At 48.1% G+C, this 12,859-nt stretch overlaps 1 protein-coding gene across 3 annotated transcripts in view; it reads left to right on the top strand.

Moving 5' to 3' along the window:
• The first annotated feature begins 1,698 nt into the window (after positions 1-1,698).
• DAGLA (diacylglycerol lipase alpha) overlaps positions 1,699-12,859 on the top strand; it is a 48,972-nt gene continuing 37,811 nt past the window's right edge. For all 3 annotated transcript variants that reach the window (XR_002907996.1, XR_002907997.1, XM_024198026.1), the window contains exons 1-5: positions 1,699-1,855; positions 5,042-5,180; positions 5,842-6,053; positions 9,088-9,189; positions 9,825-9,963. Coding sequence is in view for 1 of the 3 variants with exons in the window: in XM_024198026.1 (XP_024053794.1) it covers positions 5,086-5,180; positions 5,842-6,053; positions 9,088-9,189; positions 9,825-9,963 (548 nt within the window). In the remaining 2 variants the exon portion in view is untranslated. The remainder of the gene's footprint in view (positions 1,856-5,041; positions 5,181-5,841; positions 6,054-9,087; positions 9,190-9,824; positions 9,964-12,859) is intronic.

The following is a 12,859-nucleotide window of genomic DNA, read 5'->3' as shown; positions in this document are numbered from 1 at the left end:
ATCTGTGAGTGTGTGTGAGAAGGTGGCAGCAGCATTTTACACATGCCAGAGTCTCTGGAGCCGGGATCATAAGGAAAAGGAGTTTCTGTAGTCACAGGCAGAGGAATGAAGGCCTGGCTGAAGATTTCAGAACACAACTGTTTTCTCTCTTTTGGGTTTCCCGTTAAACGCTGCGAGCCCCTCCTGGAGCTAGGGTTGGGGAGATGGGTTGACAGCAGGGGGGTTACAAGTGTGTCACATGGATGAGATTGGTAAGGGATGGTTTTCAGTGCCTGTGTTATGCCACACACAGCCTGCTATCTCATGCACGGATGCTGATGGCAAATGCCTCGCGACAGCAGATTCACTAAATCTCAGGGCCTCTCTACGGACATTCCCTAGCAAGACTCTCTCTTTCCAGCACGCCTGTTTGAGTCTTAACAAACTGTTGGTGCCACAGGGGACCCAGAGTTTGGCCACTTGAGGGCCTCCTGCTTCCTTTTCCCAGGAGAGGGCAGATGACGGGGGGGGGAGGGGTTGAGTGGAGAGCCGATAGCAGGTAGGCAGTTTCAGGATTATACAGGTGGTATACGTGAGAGTGAGCCCATTGCCTGTGTGGATTGGGGGGTGGGGAGAGGAGGAAGAGTTTCAGATGAGGGATTACTATGGGCTGTGGTGAGACTGTGTGGGTATAGGTGTTGTGCCTTGGGTGTCTGCATGTGACGGTGTGAACATGCCAGCTCATTCCTCTGTGTATTTGGCTAATGGGGAGTGGGTGATTCTTGGGTCGGTTTGTCAGGGGCTGTGTGGATGCAGGTGGTGTCTCATGTCTAATGGGATATGTGTAAACCTATTTCCTTAGATTGCAGCTGTGTTCAGCTCATGTATTTACTTGTATACCTTCTTCTGTGGTTAATGTCACACATGAGGATGTTGGATTAAACTAAATCTAGGTTTAGCTGGAATCTTGTCTTGCTGTAGCATGTCTCTCTCTCTTGCTCTTTTCTCTGAGCCTTCACCCGACAGAGCTTTCTCTACCCCTCCCCCATGTCCTGCCATACTCGCCTAGAGAGCATGTCACAGGGAATTAAGGGCTGAAAAGGCCTGGGAGAGGCTGCTCCTTTTGAACAGTCCCTCCTTTCTCTGACCAGGAGGGTGGCCCCTCCTGGCTGCCCCTTTCATGTCCTGTCCAATTCCCCTCCTCCCCTCTGCATTCAGCAAATGCCAGCGGATAGACTAGTGCCCCAGAGCCTTTCCGAGCTGTCCTCCAGCAGCGCTGTCTCTGATGCCATCCACTGCAGGGGAAGGGGGGGTTCCTGCAGGCAGCCAAGTTCCAGGACATTCCCAAAGGATCGCTGCAGCAAGCTCAGTCTTTTCTGTTTCCTTGTGGCAGAGGGGAGGCGGTTTCTGTGCTGCTGCACTTGCTGGCTGAGAGCTCCCTCCTGTCTCCATCTCTCTGTGTGTTTCTCTCCCCATGATTCTGACAGCATCTCATGCTCTCACTTTCAATCCTTCTTCCCACAATTCACACACAATCTCCTCAGAACAGAGATGATGTCACTTCCTTCTAGAGTGTGTCGAGAGGGGGTGCGAAGGGGGGGAAGTCACGACCCCAGCTCATTCGCTCCGAGCAGCCCCAGTTGAATAAATGAGGTTGCCGTCTTGGAGGGAGGGAAGTGCTCTGAAGATGATGCCTGGCTTCCTTGGCAGACAGTCATCAAGCTGTCCTTTCCTCTCCTGACTGGGATTTTCAATGGCTGCATGAAGAGTTCGCTGTTTCCTCCTTCACTCGTGATGTCTGTCTCCATGGACGCGCACTTTCCCTGAAACACCCTCTCGGGAGAGAAGAATGTGCTTCTGCTGGACCACTTGCCATGTAAGCGTTTCTGATTCCCATAGATCTCACTCTGGCCTGAAGGGTCGGGGTCCTGGGGCTCCTTGCACTGAGCACTTGTGCATGCATGTGTTTCCCCCTAGGCGGGGCTCAGGGTCCCAGGGCTTCTCACACACAGGGCTCTCTCAATCTCTGACCCAGGTTTCAGACTCCTGGGCTTCCTTGTGTTGTAAGTGCTTTTGCATGCTGTAACCTGGGGAGCAAAGTCTGGGGCTCCTTGCACTCGGAGCAGTCTCTAACCCACTGTTTTAAGGTCCCAAGGCTCTTCTGCACTCAGTCCTCTGACTCTTTCCCTCCCTTCCCAGTCCCCTGCTAGGTTCATGTCTTCAGGCCTCCTCAAATATAACTCTTTGGCTGCATCCCAGGGTTCCAGATCCCAGGACTCCTCCCCCTGAGAGCACTATTTCTATCTTGCTGTAAGTCAGGTATAATAGTAACAGGCCGTCTCTCACTCCTCTCTCTTGCTGTTTCTAACACGGGGGGGCAGGGCCCCAGGCTTCCTGGTTTAGATTTCATACAGGCGATCATTAGGAATTAATTGCACTCCATCTACCCCTGGTTTCCACATTATTATGTGTAGGGTCTTTGTAAATAGAGGACTAGCAGCATCAGTCCCACAGTATTTATCATGTTCAATAATGAAAGGCCGGATACCCCATTCCAAGCCCACCTGTTGATTTTCATCAGGAATCTACCCTAGGACTCACTTTTTTCTGCAAGATAGCACTGCTTAATCTGGTAGTAGGCAGGAAAGTCTGCAAAGTACAACTGCATGTACTGCTAGATGCAGAAAAATGATGGAAAATACATTGATGGGGCACACTAGTAAGCCAGGGAAGGCTGGAAATGTCTGCATGGATAAAGAGCAGTTGCAGGTAGGGAAAGGCTGGGAGGTACCACTGTGTTCATGGGCAAGGAGCAACAGCATGTAAGAGCAAGGTGAAAAGTATCTCTGTGTGCATTGATTTAGGGTAGCATATTCAAGGTAAAGGTGGAAAGTACCACCATGTGGCAGTGGTAGATGGTAGGGTTGTTCATGATCAGGCTAGAAAGTATTGCCATATGGCCAGTGGAGTGAGCAGTTTGAAATGTACCAAGTGCGCTTGACAAGTGTGCGCTAGGGGAGTGTGACTCCAAATGGTGTGTAGTTATTTCATATTGTTTTCTGTTCTGCTGAGCATGGAATACAGTGTTGCCTTTACCAAAGTGAGTAACACGCTGGAAGTGTGTCAGCATGTTAATTGTGGAATTTCCTGAAAAGTGTTAGAGGTGTGTGTGTAGTCACTTGCTGCTGCGTGACAGCATGTGTAGGAGAGCAAATCCAACTGAACCAGGGTGACAGCAGTTGGTAGTGGACACGGGACAAGAAATGCTGCCCAGTTCTAGGATGAGCTGCAGTTCTTGTGTGCAGATTAGAGAGCAGAAACATAACTGACAGGTACAAAATGCCAGATCTTGTGACCTGTTGTAACATCAGATGTTCTAATAATGTAGCTGTGTGATGCTGCTAGGGCAGCTCGTGGGGCCTGTCATGAGCTGCAAATGTTTTTGTGGTTTGAAGATTCTAGTTAATTTAAATGTGATCACTCATCAAGTCATTTTATCCAGAGTATTTGAATTGGATTTTGAGATCTAATGTGAAAGAGCTACGATCAGTTTTGTGTTAGGACTGGGACATGGCAGATTAGTGTAGTAGTTTGTCCCTCTGAAAGCCTGATGCAAATCCTGATTATATCACAAGTAATAGAAATGAGATGTTTTTATTTTTGCCTCTGTGGACACTTGACTAGGTTATCCTGCTTGTCAGTACTTCATAGAGACAGCACTGGACTAGCACAGTTGCTGTAATTTGGGATTGAGATGCATTGTCAGCAGTGTCTGGGTGTGACGGAGTAGGATTAGAATAGCAGGGGGTGCTGCAGATTAAGGTTGAGGTGCATGGGCAGAGCTGCATGGTGACCCAGACTCTGTAATAGCATAGGAAGCTGCAGGTCAGCCTTGAAGTGCATTGACAAAGCTGAGGGTGAAGGAGAGACTGGAATTGCAGGGGATTCTGTAACCTCACCCTGGATGTACACGGGCAGAGCACAATGGGTTGCTGGTGAAAGCTAGAAGTGGAATTGCCTGAGACGCTGCAGGTCCGGATAGAAATACATTAACAAAGCCATGCAGAAGTCACAGGTCGCTATTGAGGTGCAGCTTCAGACTGAAATAGCAGGGGGTGCTCCAGTACAGGATTGAGGAGCTTTGGCAGAGCTGCGTAAGGGGGAATCTTGGACTAGAATAGTGGGGGAAATGCTGCAGGGCAGGATTGAGGTGCAGAGCTGTGTATGCAGGGGAGCTTTGTATAGCCTCTGACTTCTGTTGCCAGTGCTAATTAAGGATCATCAGGTTGAAAAACTAATAAATAAAAGAGAGAGAAAGGGAGAGAAGCAATTGTCCCTTAAATCTCCAATGACTGAACGCATACAGGAGGCAAAGTGAGGGCAGAGCAAACGGGGGCTTCTAAACAGTCTGCAGTCAAGATTGAGATCTCCTTGGACGCTGCTTCCTTAGCTTTGGCACACCATGGAGGCTGTAGGGTGCACACCCCCAAGAGATGGGAAGGAGATGTACAGCTTTCCCAGTGGTGTGTGAGGGCCAAGTGTTAATGGATGCTTTGGAGCACCTGGCTGGCTGAAAGGAAGGTGTTGTGAGGAGGCTTTTGAGAGAAGAACCTGGTGGCAGATGTGTGGGAGAACACGGTAATAGGGAGCTGTACAGAGCTTAGGTTGGCACAACCTGTCGTAGGTGCCCAGCAGGGATCACTTACAAACACAGAGCTCTGTAACAGGATTCCAACTAATCATGTAAGCTGGTGTTCGGTGAGTGTTAATTACATTCAGCATGAGCTACATACCTGTTTAAGCTAATGCTTCCCACGATCTTTGACTGCCTTTCTCTTTCCCTGCCTCCCCACCTTGAGTTTGGTATGCCCACCCCTCTTTGCCTGCTGGTGATGAATGGAGGAGATATGATGCTGTCATGGGAGTGAGATGGAGAGGACTCTCAAACAGGACCCTCTCCTTGGTGTGTGGTGGATAGAGGGGATTTTAAGTCAGCACGGGGTGCATTGAGGGACTGGAGGGGACCTGCATCCTTCATTCCAGCATTTCTGTTCACTTTCAGGAGATGAGCATCGTGCCTGCTGAGCCTCCTCAGACCCGCTAGCCATGCCAGGGATTGTGGTGTTCCGCCGTCGCTGGTCTGTGGGCAGCGATGACCTCGTTTTGCCAGCCATCTTCCTCTTCCTCCTTCACACCACCTGGTAAGTGGAGAGCACAGATGCTCAGAAGAAGGCTGCTCTGCAGCAACTCATGACTTCCTTTTGCTACTCCCATCTCCAGTGGCTGGAGTTCTCTCCAGTTCCCCTGTATAGCGCAGGAAGGTTGTATTGGACACTTATCACTGGTACCAAATTGTTCTGAACTTCTGGTCCCTCTTGCTTTCCCCGTTCCTTGGATCAGTGCTATTTAAAGCCCTTGTCCCACTTTCACAGGGGAAGCCTCTGTTAGAAGCCTGGTGCCTGTGACTCTCTGATACATCCTCACCCTTTATTCTGAGTGGTCTATTGAAATTTTGGGGTGTGCTTCTTTAGAGGGGCCCAGAGGACAGTGATTTGAGTGTGATGTGTCCCAGGGGATATCTCAGAACTGCCAGATAAACGCAGGATACCAAGATGGTGAGATCTGGGCAGCATGTCTCCCGGCATCTGGGAAAGAGAATTCAGGACCAAATTAATATATAGATGAACTGCAGGTGAGTGGGAGAACTAGCAGGAAATGTACAGGCCATCTCGGGTTCCTTCTTTTAGTCCTAAGGATAAAAAAACCTGGCTGTGAGGAGACTCTAGTTGAGGAAATATTACCATATGCTGGGCTGCTTTGCTTGGTGTTGCCACTGGTAAATAGTTGGCTTGTGCATGGCAGGTTTGTGATCCTTTCCGTGGTGCTCTTCGGGCTGGCGTACAATCCCAACGAGACCTGTTCCCTTAACCTGGTGGACCACGGCAGAGGCTACCTGGGCATCCTGCTCAGCTGCATGATCGCAGAGGTGGCAATCATCTGGCTCAGCATGCGTGGCAGCATCCTGTACACAGAGCCCCGGGACTCGATGCAGTATGTGCTCTATGTCAGACTGGGTAAGAGGCAGCAGCATAGGGCCTTCTAACCACTTACCCTCCACTCTGCCATCTGTCACTCTCAGAAGACTTTTCTTTCCTACACCCTGAGAGACACCTAGATAGCCACTCTTCTGTGATATGCACATGAATAGCTGTGGAGCTCTTCTGGAATGGGTACACAACCCCCTGCCCTCCCATACATACCTTCACCCACCACCCAAAACACCCTCCCAGCAAACGTTTCATTTACTCCCCCTCACTGTGACACGTCATACACCCCATGCCTACAACAAATACATTCATCCTTCTTCCTGCAATACAATTGTACACCCACTTTGTGACACATTTACACCTTTGCCCCCTCCTTCTCCACAAGATTTCCCATAACACAAGTATATGCCTCAGTACAACACGAGCATGCCCACCCCAAGGCACACACGTGCCCTTCCCTGTCACACATATACACCCAGCCTTCACCCACCTACTTTAAGACACCACTTATAGGCCACCTCTCAATACACTTACCTATCTAGCAGTGTGCTCGTAGATAACCCACCTCCATAGCGATAACTATATTTACTGGATGCCCACATGACTCCCCTCCAGTCTTGAGCTGTGCGTACAGACCTCTTTTCCTCCTAAGAACTTTCTTCCTGTCACACCTATCCTGAGCTCCTCAGAGTCATACCAGAAAGGGGAACAGACACTGGTCTCTTGTGCAGGTGTTGGGATATCCCAACAAAGGGTTTCTCACTCTATCCTTCTATTCATCCCCCGAGGTATGGAAATGTATTTAGGCCACCACATCTTCTCCCTGGGGGAAGTATTTTTATAAGGAGCCGGGTGTGGAAATCTTTTGGATAGACAAGGATTTGTGCCCCTTTTAAACGTGAGGGCAGGGCAGCCTGTTGCCTGTTCTTGTTTTGCTGGCTTCTTTCCACTTAGGACTTATCAAAAGCCCAGCATCCTCTCTTAAAAGCTCTCTCCATATGGGAGGCAGTTCCATCTTTGCTGAGTGCTAAGTGCAAACCATTAACGAGCAAAGCAAACAAATCTTCCTCTCTCCATTTCTCCCAGACACTGTGGAGTCTCCCAAGGGAAAGGAGCAGAGCCTGGCAGTTTGAGACACACTGTATTAAATCCAGGCTGAGTGGAAGGGGCAGAAAAAGGGAAAAACCAAGTGAGAGATCTCTTCCCCCCCCCACACATCTCCCTGCAAAGTCATGAAGCCCTTTAATACCATGTCTGCACTGGACTTTATCCATGTTAAGGAACTATATTGAAACTTAGTCTTGGGCCTGTCTGTGTTTAATTCCCAAAATTTCTCACTGTTGCTACCACAATTTCATCAGTTCCTCTGGTATTAGCAGTGTGGGTGTTACCACTAGTGTAGTCAAGGCCCCTGTGGCTGCAGGATAAGCACATGCCATTCGACCAGCTCTGAGCCCCCAGAAGTCTTGTCTATGCTAACAGTCCCATAGATGGAGCTGATGTGATGGTAGCAATGGTAGGAATTGGGGCGGGGGAAGAGCCAATGTACACAAGGCCTAGTGCACAGTTTTTAAACATGCCACTGGCTGGCCAAACAGCATGAGAAAGTGTTTGCTGGAACTGTATTTAAATCAGGCTCAGTAAGATGGTGCAAGCCCATGGTTGACAGGGCCCTAGAGATGACAGGAGTGTGAGTGCCTGACAGGTCTGCAGTTAATTGAAGAAACAACAGATCAATGTCTTGGGTGGATGCCTGTGTCTCAGTTGAGGGAAACAATTCCAAGGACTGAGATGTACCAACTAGTGAGGGAAGTAGTACCCGAAATGCTCAAGAAAGACAGAGGGTTCTGGCCTTAAAGAAGTGGCAGCATGTGACTAGAACAGACCTTGAGTCTGCCAGAGCATCCCCTGCTCCTGGAGCTGGCAGAGTTGGGGGGTATAATTCCTACCCCAAATCTGGCAGAGCCCAAGGGAGGTAAGCTCTCCACGTGTTCTCTCAAGTCTGCCAAAGCTAGTTGGGAACAGACCCCGCGTTACACTTACATCCTCCTGGGTTTGCTAGAGCCCGTGGGAAATTAACCCCGCCCTGTATGCCCCTTTCTGAACCTGCCAGACGCAGGAGGGATTATCTGTGTCCTGAGGCTGCTAGGCTTGGGGCCTTAACATCCTCTCCCCCCGCCCCCGCACGCTTTGAGTCTGCTAGATGGTCCAGTGGCTAGGATGCTGGTTTGGAACTTGGAAGACCTGGCTTCAGTTCTCTGCTGTACCACAGACTTCTTGTGTGAGCTTGAGCAAGTCAGTTAGCTTCTCTGTGCCTCAGTTCCCCACCTGTAAAATGGGGATAATAACATACACCCTACAGTGGTGTAGTGAGGATAAATACACTGAAGATTGTGAGGTGCTCAGATACTGAGGTAATGGGGGCTATATAAGTACCTAAAATAGAAAAATTCCCTTCCACACACACCAGATTTGCCAGAATGTACAAGGTGGGATTAATCACATATACAAACCCTCCTAAATTTGCCTAAGGGAATTAACCTCTCTCTTACAAATCACACAGGCAGTGTATCATGGGGAGGCAGATGCATGGTTACACGGTGGTACATTACGTAGGAGTCTCTGTGAATTGGAGTGGGGGTGCGGGAAAAGGCTAGGTGGGGTATAACTGTGTGTCTGAATCAAGCCGGTGTTGCGGCTCTGTGTACGTACAGTCAGGGTGTAACACGGGTAGGGGCTGTTGAGGAGCGAGTGGATCTCTGTAATCATTCCTTGAGGATCAACTCCTAAAGCACTGTGGCCAAAACTGCAAGGTAATCCATTTTGTGCTGCTCTCCTGCTGGAGAGCAGTGCCTATCCTAGTGGGGCACGAACCAGCCATTGGTTAGAGTTCATTCAGCATTAGGAACTGGGATTTCTCTCTTGGCATGAGGCTGCTGCTATGTGACACAGGTGGGATTGACAGAGCTGGGGCTAGGAGGATGCCCACCTTTCTGGGGAGAAGCAGTGCTTAACTGTTAGAAATTTGCTGCTATTGCGCTCTGTGTTCCTATTGTTTCAGCCATCCTGGTGATCGAGTTTGTGTATGCTATTGTGGGCATCGTTTGGTTAACACAGTACTACTCCTCCTGCAATGACCTCACTGCCAAGAGTGTCACCTTGGGTATGTATTTGGGTGTCCTGAATGTAGTGCTCAGTTAGTGCATTCATGTGCTTCTGTGCATGTAGGGGGTGCCCCTGACTGGGGAGTTACTCCATACATGGGGAGGTACCCCTGGGAACGGATTGAAGTACTGTCACTGTGAATGTAGTGCTTGCTGTCTGGCTATGTCACTGCACAGAGCAGACGTTGTATTCATATGTTTGAGCTGTCTCCAGAGGGACAGGAATCCAAGTTCCCAGCATTGGGTCTGGTGGGTGAATCTGAAGGATTCTGTCCTTTACAATTTGTTCTGCAGAGACTTAACTAGTTACCCAGATTTCTTTTCAGGATCTCAGCTAGTCTTATTGGGTCCTAACACATGCCCTGGAATCCTTCTAGATATTGAACAGATATTTAGGTGTCTCCCTCTGTCTGGGTAACTTCCAAGCAAGAATCCTGAGGCTGGAGAACCCAGCTGTGATCAGAGACCCTCCCAAAGGAGTTCTCTGCAGGAGTGAGATGGTTAATGCCATTTCTTTGCTCTCTTTGCAGAAATGGAGAAATGAGCTGGTATGCACACAAGAGATTAGGGTGGATGAGCCATTGCTGTGGCTCCAGGACAGACCCCCGACTTTCCCCCTCTTCTCTCTCTGCAGGAATGGTCGTCTGCAACTGGGTCGTCATTCTGAGTGTCTGCATCACTGTCCTGTGTGTCTTTGACCCGACGGGACGGACCTTTGTCAAACTGCGAGCCACAAAGAGGAGACAGCGTAACCTGAGGACGTACAACCTGCGGTAAGGAAGCAGGGCACAGTTCTCCAGAAAGAGGAGGTCTGAAGCCCATATTGATCTGTCCAACTCTTGACTCTTCCCCATCCTACCTCAGGGTGCTCTCTGCTGCAGGCATCTGTGCATTTCTGTGTTGAGCATCATTTCAAAAGAATACAGGTCAGATGCTCCAGTATATTCATGCTGTGCAGCACATGTACATCAGTGTATGTGTCTGAAGTGAGAGGTCTGATTGGATCCCAATGTAAGCCAGGGGTTTTGCTGTCCCCAGTGAGCCCTGGTGCTGCAGTGCATAATATCCTATACTGGTCATCCTTTTGCATGGCTGTTTACCCTTCTACAGTGCTGCAACGCTGATGCTCTAGTTAAGGTTGAAACAGCATCTTCATTCCAAGCCCCTTTCTTTGCTCATTGTTTGTCTTTTTTCGAAATATTCCCTTCTGGTATGTTTTGTCTCTGCCCAGAAGCAATTACTTTTGTGTTGATAGTTAGACATTATAATTAAGAACCCATTGTGCCATTTGTGAGTAACCCAAAATAGAGGAGAGGGTTTTTTTTCACCCAGTAAGACATTTTTTGGATTTTTTTAAAATGCTGGACAGCACAAACTGGCTTTGTTTTCACCTGCAGTGTGGACATGTAGATAGCCCTTGGTGAGGAATGTGGCTTTGCCAGTTGAGGCTATTTCCTTTTGCATGTGCAAAGGTGTGACCATTTGAAAATAGCCTGCAAGTAATGTGTTTCAAATCAAGAATAAACAGTGAGGGGTGGTGCGCCAAACATTTGCTCCAACTTTGGCTTGAAAAGGGATCATTCAGATGCTGTTCACGTTTTGGGAAAGACCCTTGGACCATTAAAGAGCCATACAGCAAACTCATGTACCCTTTAAGGAGTTTGGATTTTTTCAATGGGGAGATCCCTCCTTACCAATCAACATGTCACTTGCATCAGTTCTGGATCTCCAGGGCTCTTCAGTACCCTGTTAGTCTATCTTTCATGCTTCAAGCTTGCTCCGTTGAAATCAGGACAGTCCCGGGAAGGTCAGGATCCAGCTCTAAGACCACATGCCAAATCCCAGCAGGTTTGATTCAGGTCTTCCTCTTCCTGAGAGAGAGAGAAACTGAGCACCCTGCAGTCTGAAAGGTTCCTTTTGCCTGAGATCTTAAAATGTACTGTTCTGTGGATATTAAAGACCCCAGGGCACCATCGGTCAGGGTATGGCTTTGTCCCAGTGTCCTTGACCAAATTTCTCCTCCTCATATTGTTATGCAGTGTGCTATGAACCTGCTGTTTACAGCCTTCCACCCTGGAGATGGCTGAATTTCAGTGGTGATTGGTATATGTAACTAGAGATCTGCTGGGATATAATGTTATATAGAAAAAATGCTATGATGTATTTATTATTATTATTATTATTATTATTATTATAACACTAGCCCCCCAAAAGGTTTATTTTTAAATCATCTTCTGGTCTTGGCCCTAATCCTGCAAGGTGCTGGGCATTGTCAGTTAAAGGGATTAAAGGGAGTTAAGGACACTCTCCGCCTTGCAGGATCGAGCCCTTAGTCCTCAATGGCAAGTGCCTGTGACATGTAAGGGTCAATGTGACCTTTGTAAATGCATTTTAAACTTGATTTAACTGTGTTTTCACTGTCTTAACCCATAACAGAGCCTGTCAAGATGACAGATTTCCTTTGGATTTATTTGTCACATTTAGGACAGTTCATTTTTGGTGGCTTCCTTTTTGTGCTACTCAGCTGTTGTTATTAGACTCTCTGTTGTGTTACATGGTTATTTTAATCCTCACAGAAATCAAAGATAGTTCAACTGATTATGTTCAGACTTACCTGACAAATTCACCTTTGGGCTAAGACTAAACACCTGTAAGTCCAGCCCCGAAAGATGGGTTTATGCCCCCCTGCTCCCCCGTTAGAGCATTTGTGAGGTCCTTGACACTGACAGAGGAAGTACAAATTCTGCCACCTGGGTTCCTTAGCATTTCAGGAAGCTGATGATTCTCTCTAGCTCAGTTACAGTACAGTGCCAACTCCATTTTAAAACGATATTCTTGTTCATCTTTTGGAATCTTAGTGGCAAGTTATGGGCTACTTTTTAACCCTTTACATATCCCCTTTCAGGCACTATATGTTGAATTGCTTGACTGGGTCCCATGATTCTATAGGAGGCACCCTGGTTACCAAAATCGTTTCCCAAAAGCAACCCACTGTACTCATGAGCTTTCCCCAGCAGGATCCTGTGCCTGGAGAACAGGGTTGAGGTGACCTGTTTCTAATCACACTGAAGCACATTAAACCTTAATTCATCTGTGCTGGCACCAACAGAGCGAGTATCTGATTGGGGATACCAAGGGCTGATCCCTATAGTAAAAGACTTTCAGCAGAGAATCAAAGACACTACCATCCCCAGCCTTAAAGTGAGATGAATTTCAATTTGCTTGATCTAATACTCTTTGCTTTGCATGTGCCTCAGTCAAAAACAGGGAAGGAACTGGTCACAAAATGTAGTTCCCCAAGCCCAGTGGCATCTGGGCTTGACTTGAGCTCCACTGTGGTGTATTGTAAAATCCAGTTTGCAAGGAGTCAGTTTGTCCCATCGAGGTAAAAGTTCTCTCCTTGTGAATAGCAGTAAATCCTAGGGAAGGCACCTCACCTGCAAACAATTACCTCTAGGTACTCCTCCAAGCTCCAAAGAATGAGACATCCTTGGACATTCTGCTTCTAGCAGACCATGGAACATTAATGTCCTCGTTACAACCATCCAAATCAGAAAAGGACATCATGTATGTGAGCACTGAGGCTTCGCACTGGCCAGACAAGTCAGAACTTTCACGAATGTCTCCCCCTCCCTTCCAACACACTCTACTAGCTGTCAATCAGTCATA

Source organism: Terrapene carolina, unplaced genomic scaffold (genome assembly GCF_002925995.2).
Source record: "Terrapene carolina triunguis isolate 2854851 unplaced genomic scaffold, T_m_triunguis-2.0 Scaffold90, whole genome shotgun sequence".
NCBI lineage: Eukaryota > Metazoa > Chordata > Testudines > Emydidae > Terrapene > Terrapene triunguis.
The sequence above is the reverse complement of the archived record's forward strand: the minus strand, read 5'-3'. Positions and strand labels throughout refer to the sequence as shown.